We start from the raw sequence: 23,514 nt of genomic DNA, 5'->3' as shown, positions 1-23,514 counted from the left end.
ACGGGATATATCGTATCGTATAGGACGCGTGAGAGCAATTTCTTCTCCGAGATTCAAGATTTAAGATGTAAGAGAGAGAGAGAGAGAGAGAGAGAGAGAGAACATGTTGATAGTGTGTAGTGGTGTATAGTTTGTGGCCAGACGACGGATTGGGGCTAATTCTGGATGATACCTACGATTTAAATGCACGACGTGCCCAGGAGCAATAACGATCAGAAGTATTATAGTAGGAATAAATACAAAATAAGAAAAAAAATAAAAATATTAAGAGAGAGGGAGAAGGAGAGGACAGACTGCATGAGTGTAAGGACTCTGCCGGAGGGCTCCTGTATACCCAGATCGAGACCGTTTCCATCGAGAGGAGCTGGAATTTGTCTTACATATAAAATATAATACGGCTCTACTGTACACTCCATACTTTGTTGATACTTTACTTATTTATGAATTGCTGTGTATGTAATATATGTTCTGAATATGTGTGCTTCAATCGCGGGCAGGCGACACGGTGTTGTGAGGAGACGCGTCTCGCATATGGCGATTCATCTCGTTTGTCTGGACACTTTGATTACCGGTTTCATGGTTGTACGGAATCCGACACTCTTATTCATTCTCGTGTCTCTTTACGGTCCACTCACCTCTTCATCTCCTCAAATATTTCACCGGATTTTTTTTTTTTTCTTGACAAAATTAACGATTGTTGTTTGGTTTGAAATGTCAATTGTTACAATTATAAATCGATGTTTATTAAGAGGAGGTTATTTTTTGATATTTTTAAGTAGCAGTAGTCTGAATACATATTATTTGAGTTGTCTAAATAAATATGTTATAAATATAAGAGATATTGAATTTATTTTTAGGCAAAAAAAATTTTTAATTCATTGTTTTCTTTTTGCATAAATAGAGGATGGTCTGTAATACCTATGTCGGCAGTGTAATTCTGCGGTGTTAATGAGTATAAAAACGAAGTAAATTTTAAGTACTTCAACTCTGTTTGGTATTTAAAAGTTTTGCAAAACTTAATTGTTAATTTAAACTTAAAGTTAATTTTTGAATTTTTTTGAACTATTAAAAATTCTCCGTCATTGCGTAGAAAAACATGTGCAAAAAATGTTGTCATTAAACATTCACCACTTTTGTAAATCAATTTGATACTATTATATGAAATCAACATACAAAAGTGTCAGATGTAAAATACAAAATTTTTTTACCCAAAATTCTTTGATTTATCGAAGAAAAATTTTTCACACTGTGTAAGGTAACATGCTGTCTTTTAGTTCGAGATAAACATTGATGAAATATGTATTGAATACAATAAAAATTATTGTATTGAGTGACGTATGTGATGGAAATGGTAATAATGTTAATGTTAATGGTAATGATAATGGATTGGAGAAGGGGGTCGAGGTTATCCATGTATTTAAATGGAGAGAATGAGTATAAAAAATAATTCAAGGTTCCCAAGAAGGCACTTCAGGCGCTAATGGCTCACCTAATTACGTTACTGACGAGTGCACATCGCGTCTTCTGCTCTCCAGCGCAAGAGGAAATATGAGTACGAGGAAGCAGAACCAAGAGTGCCGTGGAATCCTGCGTACATTATATTCTATCACATATGTGACTATGCCTCCGAATAATAAATAGAGAGAATGAGGAGAAGAATAAAAATAAAATATCGGCTAGACTACCACTACCAACGCTCTACTTGTACTACTTACTTTAGCATTTACTTGCTCGAAGAGAAAACAGACCCGCGACTCCCGAGTGGATCCCATCGCTTCTCAGATGTATTTAAAACACACACGGCTCATAAAATTCCACTATTGCGACTCTAATTAAAATGAGAATTACATACACTTAATTTATAATGGGCTTGTTAATATGCATCTAGTTGTACCAACTTGTAGATCAACCTACCTCTATTTATGCACACCGTCTACTTACTCCTTGGATTTTTATATTATAGTGTATTATATTAAGAACTCAACCATTTCATCACAATTATTATTATAAGTGTTATTTATTTTTATCGCAATCATTATTTCTCTTCAATTTACTTAAAATGTTTTATTATTTTTAATATCTTGTTAGTCGTCTTGAGGTAATTTATATTCTTATTAAACTTATTTTTTCAACCATTTTGAAGCGTCCATTGAACTTTTTATTTCATGTGAAACAAATTTATCTTCTTATTAAATTTATTATGATGTTGAAAAAATAATTATTATTTTTATTAAAATTTAAAGTCCTAGACAAAAAAAATTAATTATTGAGTAAAGGAAAATTATAATTGTTTTAATTTTCTTCAATAATTTTTTCTGAAAATTTTGTACGTCAGTTGACATGTTTTATTGAACAAAATTAAGTTGATTTTTATTTTAGAAATTAACACCTCTAATTTAACTCGTTTGTAATGAGACAATTAAGTAATCATGGTCCCTCCATCAACGCTACCTTTGATCAAAAAAATACATATAGAAATATCAGGCCGTATAAGATAATTTTTTTTAAAGGATATAATTAAACTTTAATGGAATCAATCATTGTATTTTTAATTATTTTTACTTTGTAGTGTAATTTTAACTTTAAATGTATTTTTTTTAAGCTTGTTACTTGTACAAAATGATAAAAAATGTTTATTATTTATTTTGTTAATTAATTCGTAGAGGTTCATTATAAATTTCATAAATTTTTTTAGATAAATTTAATTGAAGCATAACTTAGGTATTTTTCGGAAAATGTATAAATGTTTATGTAACATTATGCAATGTAATTTTTTTTAAATAATTTAAGTAGAAATTTAAACTAAAAATAAGTTTGAAAAAGCAAGGACGTAATGACTTTTGTTTGTTATATTTTGATGACTAAATGAGACGTAATCCGTGAATTTTATTTTTTATTAGACTGTAAGGGCTGTCAGGAGAGTCGTAGCCGGAAAAAAGTAATGAGAATAGAAGTGAAGGACGATAAAGATGAAAGGACAGCTTTGGACCCTCCACCTACACTAGAGTGAAGCATAAGCGCGTAGGAGCGTAGGAGTATAAAATGAAATGAAATAAAATAAAAAGAAGAGCTGGGTGGAAAAAGTAAGAGTAAGAGCATGAAATTAGTTGTACTCGGGTGGTATTAGACTTGGACTATATAGCCCCGCCGGCACCCTAAATTTTATTCGATAATTATGTAAATAAGGGAATGATTGTCGGGCAATATGTCCTAAGAATAAAAGTCGAGCAATTCGGTTATCTTTATGATTTGAGGGCCGTTTTATTTTTAAAAAGATGTTGGGGTTCCAAAGTCAAGCCCTTCATTTGCATCCCGTTCATTTTTTCTCGTTCTTACTCTTACTCTTACTTCAACCAGATATATATATTATATATAACAAGGTGACAGCGCGACGCGCTTTGCATTTTTACGCTAAGTAAAAGCTTCGTGGTTAGGCCGCGTGACATCGGGGTGGAAATTATTCTTAAAAGTCATCCTTCCTCTATAGTCGTATGATAGTCACCCAATCTCTTTATGTATTTTAACTGTCATATTATAAATCGTAAATCATAAAAATATATTTCCATTTTTATTTATCAACTGTTTTACAGATAAATTTTAAGTAAATTTTATAGAACTAGAATAATTTATATTTTTCATAAGCAATTAAGGTAAAAAAATTTTTTTTTATTTTTTATTTAAAATTTATTGTGAAAATTCGTCAGAAAATTTTTTATTAAAGTATTTTTGTGGTGAACATTATATAGAAAAATTTTCCGGAAATAAAATTTGTGAAAATACGTAAAATTTGTTCTTTAAATTAATGTAATTCAAAATTTAAATATTACGCATGATTTTTTAATCGCAATTTTTGGAATAAAGATTTTTAGAAAAAATTTTTTTGATAGCTTAAATTTAGAAAAAAAATTTGAAACGATTATTTCGCTAAAAATTTCTCAAAAAAAAATTGGAATAAACGAATTCTAGATAAATAAATTTATCTAGAGACTAATTTTAAGCTTTATGGAAAAAAATTTTTAATTCCTTCAATATTTTTATAAGAAATTCAAATAAAACTACTTGGAATTTTCTAAAATAATTTTTGTAATAAAAACTCTGAGAAAATTTCGATAATTTATTAAGTGAAACATTTTCAAAAATTTAATAATAATTCATTTCGAAAATTCTTTAAAAAACTTTGAAATTACCTGTGAATAAACATTTGATCTTTCTTATAAGATCTTGAATCTTCAGTGTATTATTAATAAACTCCCAAAAATATTCATCAACTGTTAACTGTCCACAAAATTTAACACCACTAAATTCCGTCAAAAAAATTAATGAACAGCGCAACTAAAAGTATTCATTACAACCAATAACTTAAAATTAATTATCTCAAAATACTTGATGGAAAAAAAAAAAAAAAAAAACTAATAACCTAAAAAAGAGACTGCCTCGTAAAAGAAAATTAATAAATTAAAAGCAGTAATAAAAAGAAATAACAGTTATTTATTAAAATAATATTCAAAGTTAAAAAAGGGTGGAGCTTGTTATGTCGACCAATGGAATACCGTCGCGTGCCTTATGTCGTTACAGACTCAGTAAATTGATAAGAATGCATTACACCGGCACATGACTAACTGCAAGCCTGAAAACTACTTACCCTCTTGGGTCTGACGACTTACATATAATATAAAAATAAAATTAAAAATTAATATATAATAATTAATAATAATAATACATATCTTAAAGACAAAGGAAGCGTATTAACACTCGTACTTTCTACGCCACCTAATTAATGTAATTATCCCCTATAAAAATAATAATTATAAATTTACTACCAAAAAACAAAATTACCAGTAATTACAGTATATTATTTTTTTTATTGAATTAAATAATACGTTATGGTTTGGGTGATGTGATTAAATTAATAATTCAGTAGGTTTTTACAATAACAACTATTTATTCATACGTAGTAATGCTGAATTACATGAATACACTTCTAGCCTCGATATTAGATTGTTTATAGTCCAATGAGTCATCAGAACAAATTACAAAATAATAATAATATTTATCAATAATCAATAATATTCATTACCTCAATAATAACCATACATCTTTCTGGTACTACATTGTAAAAAATTTACGGAGATTAAATTGAACTTCTACTCTCAGTAATAAAAGTTCAAACTTATTTGCTGCCATACTTCCCCGATTTTTTACAGTGTTACACAAGAAGAAAAAAAAACGTCAATTTTCTCTGACATTCAACAATTTAATTATTTATCAATAATAATTATAATCAATTATATTAAATTATTGAAGAGTCAGGACAAATAATTGGTCGATAGAGAATTTTACTGATTAGATTATCGGCACTACAATCAATTTATTTATTTATTATTTTATTTTATTTATTTATTTAATTATTTATTTTTATTAGACTTAGTCTCTACCTAGACGCTACGATTACGTCAACTTTACAACACAAGGATCTTAAGGTAAAAGACTGTACAATCTTAAAGATATTCACTTCGAAGAGAAAGACTTAGTATCCTTTTAAATCACCGAATTAATTAATAATTAATAGTTAATAACTATTATGAATTTTAATTTCCAGGATTGCACTCACCGGAAGAAGACTAAAGTATTTCACTTCGTGAGCGTTAATATTAAATACACATACAATGTATGATTAAAGTCAATTGTCGGTACAGCTAAATGTTTATTTTTATTTATATAAATAGAAGTGTTAGAGAAGAGGCTACAGTTTATGATTTTATTTCTCTACGTATGATACAGGTTTCATTATTTATTTATTTATAATTTAAACTCCCACTACTCTTCCATTCCTTCCGAGAATTAACGCGTCTGAAAAATCATCGTTATTATTTAAGGATTTAATTAAATAATTATTCGTGACACCTCCCCGCTCGGACTTTTCAGCGCTTCAGCCAGACGATTTCTCGATCGCTCGTTTCTCCGCTACCCACTACGATAATAATTACTTTTTAAACTAAAATATAAAACGCAAGGAGGAACGAGGTCGACTAGCATTCGCCGATTACGGACTTAAAAATTATCTACTCGCTCGTCGATATTGATATTTATTTATTTATTTAATTATTATTTATTATTTATTATTCATTATTAATTATTAATAATAGTCACCCTTAAGATTACGAGAATATGCACTCATACATTCACAAGCAGTCTTTATAAATAATAATAATTTTATAAATCCTTGTCAGTGTCATTGCGCTCTCTCGCTTACAGTTTTCTATTTATCACTCCGATGATAATATAATAATTTTAGTAGCGAACGATACGACCCTGCATGAGATGCAAAATCGTTGATATGTAATTAGCGTCCGCTAATTCATTTATACATGTATTTTTTAGTTAAATATTAAAAGTTATTATTATTATTTAGCTTAGTTTTAATTATAGTTGTTTACGTTTCACAACAATCTCAATATTGTATCATTCAATTAATTAATTAATTTATTAATTAATAACTAGTAGCTGTTTTATATATAATTTACAGTTTAACATTCCATTGGTTACTCTGGAAAGATTATCGCTGATCTCCGCTAGAGGGACGATTTTCACGGGTTTGTTCCTTTTTGACAAGAGGGCGCGTCCACTTTCAACGGCTGGTGCTGAATCTTTGGGGCGCGTCTTCTTCTAATCTTCGCTTCTAGGTCGCGCTTGTGAAGAGAACGGAGTTCTTGTAGTAACCCGTTCGGGATTCTGTGGATTAAAAAATTTGATATTTAGTAAATTTAAATATTTATTACTCATGAAAAAATAAAAATTAAAAAAAGAAAACAAATCATTGGAAGTTTTCGTAATTTACTTATTTTTAATTTTTGAGAAATACTTTTCAATAATACGAAGTTTTAGATTTAATTTATTTTTTCATTAGAAAAAATTCCTTTAAGATTTACTACTTAAGTTTTCATAAAAAATTTTTAATTATATTATTTTAATAATCCGTTTTACTAATTCGTTAAAAAATATTTATAATTTAATAATATTTTATTTTTAAAAATATTTACTAATTTTTCATTTTAAAAAAGTCATAAATTTTCTCATTTTTCAAACTACTTGATCTTTTATTTTATTGTTATCAAATATTAGATAATTCTTAGACAAGCAATAATAAACTCTACAAAATTTGTTCAAGTTGAATCATTTAATTTTTTAATTATTTATTGAAAATTTTTCTTCTTTCAATATTTGTAAAATTTCATATAAATTTCAATTTTCCAAAATTTAAAACTAAAACTATTCTTCGATACTCGGCGGATAATATTGACCAAAAAGGAAAAAGAATAATTAATATATAAATAAATTTGTAATTTGAGTGAGTGATGAAGATGGCAAATGTCGAGGGAGCGAATTCGTTAGCAAAAGAGAAAAAGAAGACAAAGAAGATAAGCTTGAAGATGAAGATGAAGAAGAAGGACCAGCTGGGTGAATTTTGTTTCGTTTAGCACAAGGCGCCGCTCACTAATTATCCTTCTATCCTTCGAGACTGCGTAAGACAGGACGAAGCGCTAAATTAAGAGCAAGTATATCGGCGTTCCTGCTAAAGGATTGTCTGGTTCTTTTGGCGCTTGAGCTGAGCATCAGTATGAACTGAAGCTGAATATGTTGTGTTGCAGATAAGCTACGATACGATGCGCGATATAACGAACAGAAGACGGGAGCAAGTGGGTAGACCCTAAATAAAATCGGGACCAGTCAAGTCATCATGACCGGGCTTAAGATTTGCTTCAGCTTTGAGATTAGCCGACTTTGGTTTTATTTCTGAATAAACTCTGTCGTTTATTATTGAAAAATCAATTAATAGTCTAGCGCCTGGTTTCATTTTTGACTTGTTTATATTGTTATTATTTTAATTATTTACCTGGAGAGTTAATTTAAAAATATAAAAGTGGGTAATATCGAAAAGCGGGTATCGGCTTTTACGATTAAATTGATACTTTGTTTTGTTTAAAAACAAACTCGATGAGTGCCGGAGAAGGTAAATAAAAAGTAAATGTAAATTTAACAAAAACTGTAAACTGGGAGCCACTAAATTCTTTATTACAGGATACTATATAACCATCTTAAGGATAAGAAATGCTGGAGACGTTGAAGAAACCCGAGGGAGGGAGAGAATGAGATTATTTACGATCGCGTCGTCATGCCTCTGCCAGTCAAGGCGCCAACGTCAAGGGATTTTTTAGGAGAGGGTAGAGATCACTCGCATTTCTTAACATTTTGTGTCGTTACTTTTTTTTTTTTATACAATCGTTTGCTTTGAACATAAAAACATTTTCGTGAATTTTTTAAATACATTTTTTTTAATTACTTTGCTAATTCACTCAAAAAAATCTAGTTTAGTTAAAAAATAATTTTTTTTTTCCTAAAACATTTGTTTTTGCAATAGATTTTTTTTATTTACAAAAAAAAAAAAATTCCAGTAATTGTGAAAAATTTGATTTAAAAATCCACAAAAAAAAATGGCAAAATTTCTATAATTCAAATTAAGCAAATAACTTTCATTAAAAATTTACCTTGAAGGGGAGATTTGACTTGATCCCTTTCAGCAGCTTGATGTTGTCGCGATTTTCTCTCTTGCTCCAGTTCTTGGGCGAGTGATTCTGTAACAAAAAAAAAAAATAATTTTCCATCAATTCAAAAAACTACTAAGGCAACTCTTAAAAAAAAGAAACATTCGTTTTTTTTTTTTGTAAAAATAAAGTCTTGATTTTTGATATTGCCTATTGATTTTTTTGGCTTGGCAGTAAATCGGAGGAACTGTCTCTGAAGAAAAGTGAAAAAAGAGAGTAAAGGTGTAACTCGTTTTTTCTTGTTTAATCAGGAGTTACTCTTACTTAAACTCTGAAACTGTGGGTCTCACCTGAGAAAGTAGCGACTGGTTTTGCGGCGAGCTCAGTGGGCCGTGAAAGCTCGAGGAGGATAAAAAGCCGGAGTAATTAGTGGAAAAGCGTTCGTACACCCTACACACCCCTTTATCTCTGGCGGTTCTCGGTTTGGTGTAAACGTCGGGAGTGCGGTCGTCGGTGTAAACGGCATTTGTGTGATGAAATACGAGATGAGGGAATAGTTTAGTTTTGTGATACATATACATATAGCTAACGGTTGAACGAGAAAGAGATAAAGAGAAAAGAGAAAAGAGAAAGAGTAGCGCAGTGGAAACGATGAACCTAACCTTCCTTTCCGTCAGACGAACCTTCCGACGGAATATAACCGACGTAGGCAGGCGTGAACGGACTACGGGGAGAAGCCACGGGACGAAGCTCACTGAATTCCACAAGGATTAGGGTGAAAACTGGAAAATGTCTCTTTAATGATATTACAGAGAATTAACCATGCCACGAACGCACTAAGCCGTCAACGTTTCTTCTCTCTACGGGTCATATATTTATCATTAAATCTACAAGTTATTTACATTACTCTTTTTATTTATTATTTTTATTTTTATTATTATTTTCCCTTTTTATACTTGACTTTTATTCATTACATATTTTACAGATACTTCATTCCTTAAATAACTCTTTTCCCGATATCGGTAACCAATAAACCCCTTTTTTTTTTTTTTTTTTTTTTTTTTTTTTTCCCTACTGTTGTTGCCTTTTCTAATTTAATATCGAATATTTTTGATGTTAAAAAAAAAATTATTTTTTTTGCGAATGTAATGCAATAACTTTATGTACTATACGCAATATAGACCTTTCAATTATGAAATACTTTTTTAATTTTTTATCTTATAGTATGTTTTTAGTGAAATAATGAATTTTTTTGTTTTTATTTTTTTATTCAATAAATCTTTCATAAGTTTTTTTTTATGATAAAAATTTATTATTTTTTACTTTGAAATTTTATTTTCTAAAATACTGTGCAAAAGTAAATAAATAATCAAACCAATTCTTTGGGTATATAAAAAAAAATCAAAGGCGAGATCTTTAGTTTAAACTCGGAATTGCCGCCTAAGGAAATTTAAAATTATAAGGAGCGACTGTCAAGAATGGATTGGAAAGAGCAACCTCCTATCCACTTGCGTACCGGTATAGTACAGAGTACACGAACACGAAGACGACAATACCATGCAGGATGAGGATGCAGTCTCATCTTTTTACGCCACCATTATTGTTATCACCGTTTTGATCATTATTCGTCTTGTTCTGAAACTTATTTTTAAGCTTTTTGTGTCTCTCGTATCCACTTGTGCGCCCATTTTGATTCATACAATTTCACGGTCGGGTTGACGCTCTTGAGCAACCGTCCCCCATCTCCCATCTCCCGTCTGCAAACACACACAGATATATATATATATATAATAGAGATCCACTCTGTTTGTTTGGTGTTGGAGTCACTTTGTGCCTCGTGCTTTACATAAAGATCAGAGAATTAAAAACGCACACTACACGAAATCAACCCCCGCAGATGAGCCTAGGCCCGGGTTGGCCAGCCACCCAATATTGCTCGTCTTAATCGACCCCTTTTTTACCCGAACCGTACCGGTGCCTCTACATAACCCAGTCGATCGAGAATTAAAACCAATAGTGACTCCTCTTCATTGTTTTTGTCTCCACTAATTCATCCGGAAAATTTTTTTCAAATATTGTATTATAAACGTATAATTTTAAATTTATGTCACTTCTTTACTGATTTATTTTTTGGAAATTTTTTTTTTTTTTAAAAAACATTAAACAATCAAATTTGTTATTTTTTATTGGTAAAATTTATATCAGTCATCCCATACGAAAGTAATTATCTTAAAAATTATATTTATTTGTTTAGCTGATTTTGGAAATATTTTTAGAGTCGTTTTTTTCATCTTGAAGTGTAGTTTTATAAAATTTTTATAATTAAATTTTTTATCAGAAATTATAATTTTTATTAAAGAAATTTCTCTCATATTGTTGATAAAAAAATATTTTGAATAAGATTTTAAACATAAATTGAAAAAAATAATTTTTTTAAATACTAAAGCTTCGCATCATCGATGAATTGAGTTTTGAATTAATAATAATTTTTTCTTAATATGAAACAACATTTTGACATGCCCATTCCCACTTGCAGATATTTTTTCACCGGCATGGACTGAAGAAGAGCAAAGTTAATTACAAGAACTGCCAGTCATTGATAAACTCCACCCTAAAAAGATGAAATAAACAAACTACTGCGGGGAATAAAAACGAAATGGAAAAGAGATGGAATTCCGAGTTAGTCGAGGACTGGGATTTGCTGCAAATCATTTCCATTGTCCGGTCGATTTGTCAGGGTGTAAGACAAGTAGCTCTCCTTTCTTTCTTTATCAATCTATTTAAGTTTTAGATAAAAAATTTATCGCGCGTTTCTCAATTTTTATTTTTATGTTTTTTCATTTTTTACATCAACCTGGATTTCCTCGAGACTCTATTCAGCACGACTAGTCTTTTGTACCGGTAAAAAGAGGAGCGGAGTTAAATTGCATCGAGTGAACACGCAATTTTGGCTGATAGAACTCTGTTTCACTTTATATTAACTTGGAGTTGAAGAAAAGATAAAAGATAAAATATAAAATATAAAAGGCTGAGATTAAGATTGAGATTAACGCGTTCTAGAGAAAGAGACAAAGATAGAGACAGAGACAGAAGGGGCGATTTAATTTGGGGTATCGTAACCTAACCGTTTTCGTTGGTGTGTTATTGCGGGATTGTTTTTTCGGCTTGGGGCGAGGAGTTAAATTGTCATTTGGGCAGACAAAGGCGCAGAACGGTACATATCGTATCGCTCGGTTATGAGTAGGTAATTTGGGTGCCGAAAAGGCAAACAACTAAACGGTCTAGTCGGTGAAATCAAAATGTGTGTATTGTGAACTGTCTTGGTCTTAGTCTTTGTCTCATCAGAATTCGCACGCCCGGTTTAGTTATGTGTGCCGTAGCTTTGCTCGCCTAACGCCGGAACGCTACACAGCCCTCAGCTATTGTTGCTCAAAGCATAATAGAATCCCGTGTCCCGTCTCTTGTCTCCCGCGCCTCTCTCTCCCTCACTCTGGAGCCGAAAGCGCGACAAGACGAGCTGCTAGCTAACCAGGGTTTAATGGCCTTACAATTGGATTTTACCATTGCTCGACACCCCAAAACTACCTCGTGTTTCACGCCTACTGATCCAATTCAACGTGTCAATCCTAATCTCCGAGAATATCTTATCTAATTTTACATTATTACTTTTTTCATCGTCCCATCTAGATTTTTTATGTTACTCGTGCTTTTACTTGTTAATTACTTTTATTTTTTATTCAAATATAGGCTTTAATATATTCACTGTTTTCTCATTTATTAAATTTTTTTCAAGAAGAATAAAACAATTTTTTTTTTTAAGTTTAAATATTTTAATGTGAATTTTAATGTGAAAAAAATTTAAAGTCATACTTATGGGAAATTAATGTCAATAGTTTTTAAGTTATTGTCACTTTATAGAAAAAAAAAAAAAAAAAAAAAATTGATAGTGCAAAATTTGATGAAAATTTAAGAGATATTTATGGAGAAAAATGTTTGTATTTAAAAATTTTTTACAATAAACGGTATTTTATCCTTTCTATTCGAACTTCTGAAAAATTGTCTTTTCCAAAATGAACAGCCAATAAAACAATATCTTTTTCAAGATTTATAAAAAAAAAAAAATGATAAAAAAATAATAACAACAATAAATTTTTTGCATGAGAATAAGATCCTATGACAAGCATGTGAATAAATATTATCCATACATAAAAAAAATAATAATAAAATTTTTATTCCGAGATAATTTTGTTCTGTTTTAGAGGGAGTAAACAGAGATGAAGGTTCAATAATAGGAGCCCCTTGCAAAATTTTTATTTAACATCGTGGATCTCACCCTCGTTACGTCTCAGACTCAATTTCGTCCGAATCCTCGGTAGCTCGTCCGGGTAACATTTGTTTTTATATGATAATCCTCAAGCCATGCCGGTATTATTATTACGCCGCGTGGGGAGCCTAGGTGCCGGTGGCAAGTACCTAGGTGCTCCTAAATCCGCTTTTTTATTTTACACCCCTCCACTGACTTTTCTTACCCTCATCCTCACTCTCCTTTTATATGTCAAAAAACAAGACACATAAGATGACATGACACTCTTTTTTTTTCTCTCGACTCAATAAATTTTTTTCATGTGAAGTTTTCTTAAACTACGATTTGTAAATATTTAGAAGCAAGTCTAAAATTTTGAAGAAAAATATTTACTCGAGCCAAGTTATTATTTTTGTGTAGGCGTTGCGTAACGAATTTATTCAGTATTGATAATATAGTTTGAGATGAGAACCGTGGGATGTAATGCAGAGTTTATGCACATCTCGTAGTATTATTTCCCCGGCGGCCGACATTGCCGTTACCAGTTAGTTAGACCTGGGTGTCTTCAGCAGCTTCCATCCCGCTCTAGAGATATAATACATCTAGCTCCCCCTTGCTCCACACATACTAAACGAGCTGTTATGTCTCTGCCGAGTATCTCCATGTTTCGTGGATACAGCTGGTTCTTTAGTGATTCCGCGCTTTCCGAGTTTATGGTACCGGGTACAGGTAGTAGAACCGAGCCACTCTTGTGAGCTTTAATATTCAGACAAAGAACGTAAACATAGACGTAGACATAGACAATATGCAATAACTTGACAAGAAGGATCCTCGCAAAATAATTTTTGGCTGTTACTCCATTGGATCACGCGCACAGCTCACCTATCCACCCGCTCACCTGCGAATTGCAAACTGCGAAGAGACGTGGAGAGAATTTTCATCCACATACACTCTCTTGAGATTCTACTGTGCTTGAGCACGATGCGCGATACGAGGAATAAAAACACGCACACTCCTACATTAAAGGTAATTTGAATGTGTGTATTCAGTATATATTCTTGGCCGGCAACTCGTGACCGCAATCACTCTAAATCGCCGGGCGGGCTTAATATTTGATGGGCGGAGCCTTGGAAATTTCTTTTGAATTGAAATGATTGCTGGTGAGCTTGAAAAGGTGTCAGAAAAAGGATAAGAAGTGTCTTACCACTTATTATTTAATAAAATTTCTGCCCGCAACTTTTAAAAATTGTTTTTGGTTTGTTTCATTGATTGGGTGGTGTATTTTTTGCAGCAGTATACTGACAGAAAACAATTCTAGTATTGAGAAAATTGTCTTGACTCAAGAATATATATTATTCTTAATAATTATTGAAGATATATTTTATTTGAAAAATTGGTCGGGATGATAAAAATTATTTTAACCTCATTCAAGTAATGCTATTTTTTTGTACATCCCATATAATATACTGAAGAACAATTGTCTTGATTTAAATAAAAAAGTTATTGAATAAAAAAAATTTTTCGTCTTGATTGAAGATAGTAAAACTTTTTAGAATGATTTTCATGGTCCAAGAATTTTTTTCTTGAATCAAATAAATTTTTTTTCAGTGTAAATTTAATAAAAAAATTAGTAAATTCATTTCTAATGTCAAAGATAAAAAAAAATGATCAGATTTTTTTTCAATTTTTATTACAATTTAAATAAAAAAAATTGAATAAAAATTTCCCAAACATTAAATTCAATCATAAAAAAATTCTTTACTAAATTGCCCATATTAAAATATTCGTTAACCACTTCTACTACAAAAATTATTTATAGCGTAATTCCTTAGAATGACTGTCTGGTTAAGTCGCATCGGGCTAATACAAGAATGAGATAAAGAGGAAGACGAGAGCCACTGCTCGTATAGAATGCATGACTTTGAGACAGCAGCCCTCTGGGGCACCTTTTGGAGCATGAGCATGAGCATGAGTAGGAAGTGTAAGTAAGTACCTTGGCTTCTACTCCTATCCAGACAACAACAGTCTCCATCTCTGTCACCGCGTCTAAATCTCAACTCGGATGTTTATTGCAAATGGATTCCTTAAGATGAGGCAGAGGCTGTTGACGTTGCTGCTGTATAATAAGCGAGGCGCAGACACTACCCTACTCAAATAGGTATTTCCTGCTGAGATCTCCCGCGGACCCGCTACTGCAGCTCAGAATACCCACCAGATAGTAGATATCAGATACCAGATACGATAGTAGAGGTGATACGAGTATGTATATTTTGTGATTATATTATATTGGGGATGTTATTGCCGCGGCGTGATTGCGCCGCTCAACGGAGTTATATTCTTTCGAATAATTTATTTTCGCGCATAACTACTCCCGACTGGAGAATAAAAGGGAGAGTGTGGAGATAATATTTGGTCCGTGTGCTTTCGGTATCAGCAACAGCTTTTCTTTATAATTGAAGAGGATCAGTTGGTTCGCGTGGAAGCTCAGAAAAATTGAGTGGAGTCTGATACGCAGATGCGATTATTGATAACGGAGCTGGGGGGTAAGATATGTCGAATATTTATGATAAATCAAAAATTACTCTTTTTTTTTTTTTTCTACAAAAATTTTTTCAAAATTAAAAGGTTTCAAATTAAAAGTATTTAGTACGGTCAACTTAGTTAAAAAAAAAAAAAAAAAAGTCCAAGTCAAAATTATCCATTTTTTTTTTTTACGTTATACATTTTTTTGGCAAACTTAATATAAATTAAAATATCAATTGGTAACATTTTTTTAAGTATAAATTAGCCCCCGTCCTTTTTTTTTACTGTAATGATATAAAAATCCGTTTGATACATCAGTTTATGCATAATAATAATTTCCAATAATAATAAAAATGTTAATATCCTCCTGAAAATGTTGGATATCACACGGATCTTAAACGATTTTATAAAATCCTTTTCTATTTCTACATTTTTTTTTTTTCATTAATTTTTTATGCCTTTTTAGTTACAGGGCCCAGGTTTTTCGAGATGGTTTGCGGTTTGTGGTTTATATCTATATTCTCTATAATTTAGAAAGCGGAGGGTCCGGACATAAATGGGTGTCACTGTAGATTAGCCGGTGGATCATTACTCGCTCCTGATGATAGACTTTTTAGTTAAACACAATGATCAGATTAATGTCCCAGTTACATTTATCCATGGCCCACAATTCCATAAACGTGTATTTACTCTGGGTAATATCCGCCAGCCTGGTAATCAATCATGTCTAATTGTGATCTCTCGGGACCGGGTTAGGCCGGCCAGGGAATGCCCCGGAGCTATGAGCTATCAAGCTAACAAAACCAAACTAAACTAAACTGGGAACTAAGAAATTAACAACCAGATAGGGATCCTTGTTGTGTATACGAAAAAAAAAAAAAAAACTACTTGATTCAAGAAAATTTTTTTGCACCGAGAAAATTATTTTGAAGAGAACCGGTTGTTTTTATTCAAGAATTTCTTGTTTTTAAATATAGAATTAAAAGTATAGTATCTTTTTAAGATATAATAAAATTTTTACTTAAAAAACGAAATACTCTAAAATAATTTTTTGTTTTCTTTTGAAAATTGTGTGTAGTTGGTTCAAGAAAAAGTTTCTTCTTTGAAAATATCAAATTTTTTTTTTTTTTTTTTTTTTTTAAATATTATCATCAGTAAAATTTTTAATAACTAATTTGTACATTATAATTAAAGTATCAGTGACATAAATATAAAAAGTGGAACTTTCAACTTACCTTGGTAATTTTGCCAAAATGCAGAAGCCTGGCCACCAATCAGATCAAGCCCGTAACCCCAACCAGGCTTTATTGCATCTGGCGTCGTGGGTTGCTGAGGTGGACGCGGAACCTGGGACTCTCGATATTGGGCCTGTTGTTGTGGAGGCTGCTGATGCGACTGCTGAGAGGATTGGGACTGGGACTGCTGAGGTTGCTGTTGGGATGACGATGACTGGGACTGCGAGTGTGCTGGCATCTCGTCGCATGGTTCCGTTTTTGTACGGGTTTCTGGTGTTACGTTTTCTAAAAAAAAAAAAAAAAAAAAAAATGATTTAATACTTGAAAAATTATGAAGAAAAAATTGAATTATTTTTCTTAAAAAATCAAATAGAGGCACGTGCCCAGTTGAAGTTTCAGTAAGCCCTCCCGTGGCTTGCTCGTGAATTCGCGCGGGACATGCTTGATTTGAAATTAATATCACGACTTGCTGATTCTGACAGGACTAATCAACGGCAGCAAAAGGCTCGCGAATAACTAATATAATTGCTAGACTGCTACTGTAAGACTAATATAATATAAAGTGAGTCGAGCAAAGGAAGGAAACGGCAACCGACTATAATATACAATATTATATCGAAATAAGAGATTTAACTTAAAGGGTTTCGTGTTTGAGTTTTGCCAGTGACAGGGGTGTGGTGCTCGTAGTTCATGAGAAAGTTTCTCGAAAAAAGGAATCAACAAGAGTAAAAGTAAGAGCGATTACCAAAGGAAGGTTAAGGAAACGCTAAACTGAGGTGTGTTAATGTATTAATGCAGATTGTTGTTAGGATTTGATTGTACTTGTACTTGTATAGTATACAAAATATAATATAAAGGTAGGGTTGAATTGAGATTACACTATCACGGCGAACTGCTCTGGATAAGTAAGGAATCATATTCTGCCGGGTGTCAGACTGTTTGCTTTGCCGAGGAATTAATTAATTTATTCCAAGATCGAGCCAACTTGCCTCGGGCATCTTGCGTTCGCCTTCTACCCCCCAACCCCACCCTCCACCTTCCACCCTAAACATCCGCCGACCGAACCCCTGTCGTTTGCTCTAATCAACCCGCACCGGTGACGTAAGAAGGTATCCTTATTCTCAGAAGGACAAGACCAGGTTTTTATTTAGGCTTCAGTTTTGTTCAGGATTTGAAGTTTTTTATTTACGATTTGAATTAACGAATGTAAAGATGAATAGCCATGAAATTAATGGAAAAAATTATTGATAAAATTTAACAATAATAATTTGATTTGAAACTGTTTTAATCATTGTGAAAATAATCAAAATATCTAAGAAAAATTTTTTTATACAGAAAATTTGATAGATTTTTGAAAGTTTTTTTTATCGGGTAAAGCTTAAAAAATTTTTTTTGAAGCACATTAGTACTAAATAACTTTGGATCATATAATATTACTAAATATACTAAATATCTTTGGATCATATAAATTTTATAAATTTGAATAAGAAATTTTATTAACTTAATTAAGTTAATAAAGAAGTTAACTTGATAAAGATCGCAAAATATAATTTTGATTTTTTTTTATTAAAGAATTTAATTAAAAAAAATTTTTTTTAACTATTTTTTAATAAAAATTTACCTGTCCACAAATAACAAAATTATTAAGTGTCTTGTAATTTATTTAATTTAAATTTACAGGATTTATTGACTAAAAAGTAATGTAAGGATTTGATATTGATATTTACCAGCTATCGCCCTGACTTGTTCTGGCGTAGCTCCCGTGGCCTTGAGAGCTTCTTCCAACTGAGTGCGTCTTTTGACCTCCAGGTCGAGCTGTTCTTGGAGCCGCTTTCGCGCCCGTCGCTCTTTCTTCAGTCGCTTTTGATACAATACTGCAACAAAAAAAAATAAATCATCATTATAATAATTAATAGTAATATTAATATCAAGAATCAATTAAATATCAAATTACTTAACGTCATCTATTCAATAGAACGACGTGAAAAAATGAATAATAAATAATAAATAATTAAAACTTAAAATAAAAGGCAAGTAAGTGTTGTTGCGGGTTCGATCAAGTGGATGAGATTAAATCCGTGTCCAATGGACAGAACAATAGCCGACATATGATCAATGCATTGTCCGTCGTTTCACTCTACTCTGCTTTGCTCTGGTCTGCTCTGGTTGTATTGGTCTTGTATCAGAGGTACCAACACAAGCACAACACAAGAACCAGCAGCAATTCTGATCTGCTCAGAGTCACAAGATACTCGTCAATAGCACATGTATAACCCGAGTTCACGCATGTGCTCATATTACTTGACCGCACAAGAAGACAATCCGAGAGACTGGGCCCAGAATAAGGATCCAGTTGCCCGATGATATGCATCCTTCATACGCGATCGATCTGATCAGAGTCCGGCGGCTCCTTTGAGCTCTCCCTTGGCCTTAATTATTTTCCATCACTCTGATCTACCGTGGCCAGCCTTTGTCCTTACAGTCTTACAGTCTCAAGCCTTTTTTTGCACTCCTGACCTGACAAATGATCGAGTTTTGTTCAAAACAATAAAGGTATTTGCTGTACAGATTTTTTATTTGAAAATTTCAATTATTTTGTGTCGCGATGATTTTGCTTTGTTTAAAAATTAAATAAGTTTTTTAAAACTATTATGCAAATATTGAAAACTTGAATAGAAAAAGTAAAAATTGAAACTATTTTTACTATTATTTCGTAATAATAATAAACGAAAAAATAATTTTTTATACATTTTGACATGCTCATATCAGGTCTAACATGGTATTATGTTGGTCTACACTTTATTTTTATCAAAAATAATGCTTAAAATCTCCGACAGATGGCGTATGACAGCTAAATCTTCTTACAAGAAATTTAAGTTCAACATACAAACTTCAAAAATAAATTTCTTTTTTTTTAAATTTTGTAAGGAGCTTTTCTGAGATTCGTTTTTAATTTAATTAATTACCATATCACTTTTTCTTCCAAAAATAATGTTAATGGACTTACGTATTTTTAGAAAAATTTTTAATTGAAAAAATTATTTTTTTTTATCACATACAGCCTATATATGGTGATATCAGAATTTTTTTCTACAGAACTTACGAATATTTTATAATTTTTCTGTCTAAATTTCCAATATTCCTGTAATAATTCAATGTTATGGATCAGGACAATAATTTCAATTCCTTATAAATATATTAATAATACAGAATAGCAATTTTACGAATGAATTTAAACCCCCTTTAAATATCAAATTTTTACTAATAAATTTCTTTAGAATTAAGGAAGCGACGGTAGCCGATCGCGTTCACGTGCGAGTCCGTAGCATCTGACAGGAGAAGCTGATTCAAGCGTAGGTGCCACGTCCCTCTGGGCGTAAACCTCTCTCTCTCTCTCTCTCTTTTTCTTTTGTTTACTTGCCCATATGCTCACTCTAGTTTCCTTATATCTCAACTTCATCTTCTACTTCTATTTCTATGTTGAAACTCATCAGACAACAAGACAGAAGAGATAAGATAGACCAAGGGATTGTATAGCATTCCATTGTTTACAGTTAGATCATGCTGATGGTTGGGAGCCACTGTCACGTGATTGATTCTTGGCAGACAAGGCGCAGACAACCCCTTCTTCTCTTACGGAGTTCGCCACCATGGCCGTCCCACTCTCGATCTCACTCTTGGTTGTTTCCAACGTAATCCCAGCAATCAACATCTCAACATTTCTCTTTCTTCTTAACTCTAGATCGTTTTTACATACTGTATTTTCTCTTTTCATCAATCCTGCTTATCTTTTTTCTTTTTCCACCAGTTTGTATCATTACAATTATATTAAGAAATATTTTCCAGGTTTTTTAGCCGGTACGTGATGGTGTAGGTTAGTGTTGGTTCGCCGTGACGATTCCTCGTGGGACTCGGGTGCATTTGTTGTGCACGTGAGCAAAAACGTAGAGAGAAAGAGAAAGAGAGAGTGAGTTGAGAGGAAGAGGAAAAAGGAGTGAGGAGCGAAGTGGGCATGCTGAGGAACCGCGAACGCAGAACACAGAACAGCACTGCCACATTATGATGCAAAGATGGCGAGGCGGCGGCACCCTAGAATTAGTCGGAGCACTCGCCATTGGCCGGCTGGCAAAACCACTCCTTCGGTAACAACCGACTGCTGCATACATTGCATACTAAGGATATGGGCACAACACGCGAATACGAAAGACCGAGAGTCTCAACTAAAACGGCGATTCCTCAAACTGAGGGAAAGAGCCAAACAGAAAGAACAGAAAGACTGATACACGGAAAGAGCAACAGAGAAAGGGATTGAGGTTGTTGCATTGGTTTGTAGAACCACAACAGGAGAAACTTATGTTTATGTTTATGTTTATATTTGCTGGGAGATGCCAGGGGATTTGTTGGGGAATATTTCAATGCTTCATTAAAATGATTTTACTTTTTTGTATTTATCTCTGTTTTATTAATTAATATTTAATGATTTGATATTTAAAATTTCTATGTAATTTTTTAGGATGTTAAGTATTTATTTTTGAATTTATATAAATGTAATAGAATTGGAGAAGATAAAAAAAAATTGAGGGACATTTGATTAGAATTTAATTTTCAATATAGAAATATTTATATGATTAACGGAATTTTGTTAAATACTGTTGACAAAAATAAAAAAATTGATGAAACTAAAATCAATGATGTTTAGAATTTTTTTGAACAAATAAGTAATCTAAGAACATTAACATGTAAGAATTTTTAAAATATTGTGGTGAAATATCAAAGTTTAAGAAATGTTTTAATTCCTAAGTTTGTGTATTGATAAAAAAATTAATTTGATTTTTTGAGAAAAAATTTTGTATTTTGCATTTTAGTCTCCAAAAATTTCTTTAAAATAAATTTGCCCGATCACAAATTGACTAAACTAAAAATTTTAGATACTGAAAACCGACAAATATCATCATCATCACCAAAATAGAGCAAAGGTATAAGAGTGATCTCCAACAGAATCTAGAATCTAGAATCAAGAACTGACTGGCAAGGAATTAGCATTCACACAGGATGCACGCTCTAACTACTATCGACGTGCTCTCCGACTATAATCATCCGAGTGGTACGGGTTAAGTGTAATATTATTCAGCAGACAGTACAACTTTGTATGAATATTGTAGATCCAGCAAGGGACGGATAGAAACACGTCGCAGATGCTGTCCGTTTCCTCCCCACATCGCGATGACGTCTTGAAGATCCCGCCCGGATTCTCAAGTGGGTGTCCAAGTGCTCCTCTGATGGTCGCAGAGCAGAGCAAGGGTTTCCCTCAGCCTCAGCCTCAACCCATCAGTATATTGAAGGACCCCCGGTTATGAATTCTAATTACCCTCGTATCGCTCCAGATCAAAATTAAAAATTGTATTTATGTTACTACCCACTTCGGGTAATTGGTTATTTAGTTCTTCTTTTTGCTTTGCTCTATACTAGGAAGAGCGACGAAAGAAGAAGGAAATTATTGGATTGGATAAAATCTAATCTAATCTTGGGAGTATTATATTGCTAAGTTATTTTAATTTTGATTTTCATTTTGATCTTCCGGAAGAACCTGGTCATTTAGGTAAGAAAGTAGCCAGAGCTACCCTGCTCCAGGTGCCGGAAATGGTCAATATAGCCTTAAAATGTAAATCATATTGCTGTTTCGCTAGTGTACTGAGAAGGTACTTCTACCAAGAGGGTGGATTTGGATATCGTTATATCTGCGGGTGAATAAGCCACTACCAAACCAATACCTATATAGCTATAGATATTACTACGCTATACATAACATGGATTGAATAGACAAGACCACGGGTAGGACTTGGTATATAAGACGTGTACATCCACCCCACCCACCTACGTAATATTAGTCCGTAACATTACGTAGTACGTGGCATGATTGGATTCAGTATCGCTGTCTTTATCACTCATCTAGACGAACTGTGATTGTTCGCCAGACTACGGCCAGAACCAACACCAAATTCTACCCGCATTTGCATATAATGATAGTATTTAATAAATTCTGAGATTACCACTATTTTCAACATATGAGGATAGTATTTGAAAAAATAACCTGTTTTTTAACAATAATAATTTTTTTAGTCAAAAATTTGTTCTTTATTCAAGTGAAACTTTTTTAAATAATTTTTTTGGTTCAAGGGCTTTTTTTGTTACTGAATGCTTGAAAAGTGGTTAAGCTAACGTAAGATTTTTATAAAGCTGATTTTTTTTAATTACATTTTTGTTATGTACTTCTATTTAAGTATATAGACACAGAAAATTTTATGTTAATTGAACAAGTATTTTAAAACTTATACTTATATTTGTGAACTTAAAATTGTGTTTTATAGCCAGCGAGCAAGATTTATCAAAAACGGCTGAACCGATTAGTCATACTTCTTACTTTTCAGTATAATTGATCAGAGGATTAATAATTCCAAAAAATTTTTATTAGATATTTTCATTATTTCTTCGATTAATTACTTAATAATATCTTATATGGAAGGATTTTTTTTTGAATTTTTGAACTTTGATAATTCAATCTGAAGATATTGTGATCACTGCAGGATACTTTTTTTTAGACGACACACCAAAGATCATCAACAAGGGTTAGAAGACAGACTATTTAAAACATTAAAAATTAACAAGAATCTGAATGTATGACAGTTTATTTTTCTCAGTGTGAGTGAGTGTAACCTTTTGAAAAGTAAATTTATTTTTGTATTGATTATTATAAAAATCCGAGTGTGCAAACGTACTGAGCAATTTCTGGAGAAAGTGTCTGTGTACGAAACTTAACCCGGATTAACAGCTATTACGTTTCGGGTACACTGGAGATAACCGGGTACAGGTAACTAGACCCTGCGTCGTTGTCTCGGATGACGTGCAAGGA

General features: G+C 32.1%; 1 protein-coding gene across 4 annotated transcripts in view; it reads right to left on the bottom strand.

Moving 5' to 3' along the window:
- Window positions 1–4,950: 4,950 nt before the first annotated feature.
- The window catches only part of Dac (dachshund family transcription factor), a 202,265-nt gene continuing 183,701 nt past the window's right edge, over window positions 4,951–23,514 (bottom strand). For all 4 annotated transcript variants that reach the window (XM_074246324.1, XM_074246326.1, XM_074246325.1 and 1 more), the window contains 4 exons: window positions 18,332–18,478; window positions 16,605–16,889; window positions 8,547–8,633; window positions 4,951–6,732 (listed from right to left, as the gene is read on the bottom strand). In XM_074246324.1, the coding sequence (XP_074102425.1) occupies window positions 6,680–6,732; window positions 8,547–8,633; window positions 16,605–16,889; window positions 18,332–18,478 (572 nt within the window). In that variant the 3' untranslated portion in view covers window positions 4,951–6,679. The remainder of the gene's footprint in view (window positions 6,733–8,546; window positions 8,634–16,604; window positions 16,890–18,331; window positions 18,479–23,514) is intronic.

The sequence above is a fragment of the Cotesia typhae genome, unplaced genomic scaffold (assembly GCF_013202065.1).
Source record: "Cotesia typhae breed Kobodo isofemale line unplaced genomic scaffold, CoteBio_Ctyphae contig_48, whole genome shotgun sequence".
Classification (NCBI taxonomy): Eukaryota; Metazoa; Arthropoda; class Insecta; order Hymenoptera; family Braconidae; genus Cotesia; species Cotesia typhae.
The sequence above is the reverse complement of the archived record's forward strand: the minus strand, read 5'-3'. Positions and strand labels throughout refer to the sequence as shown.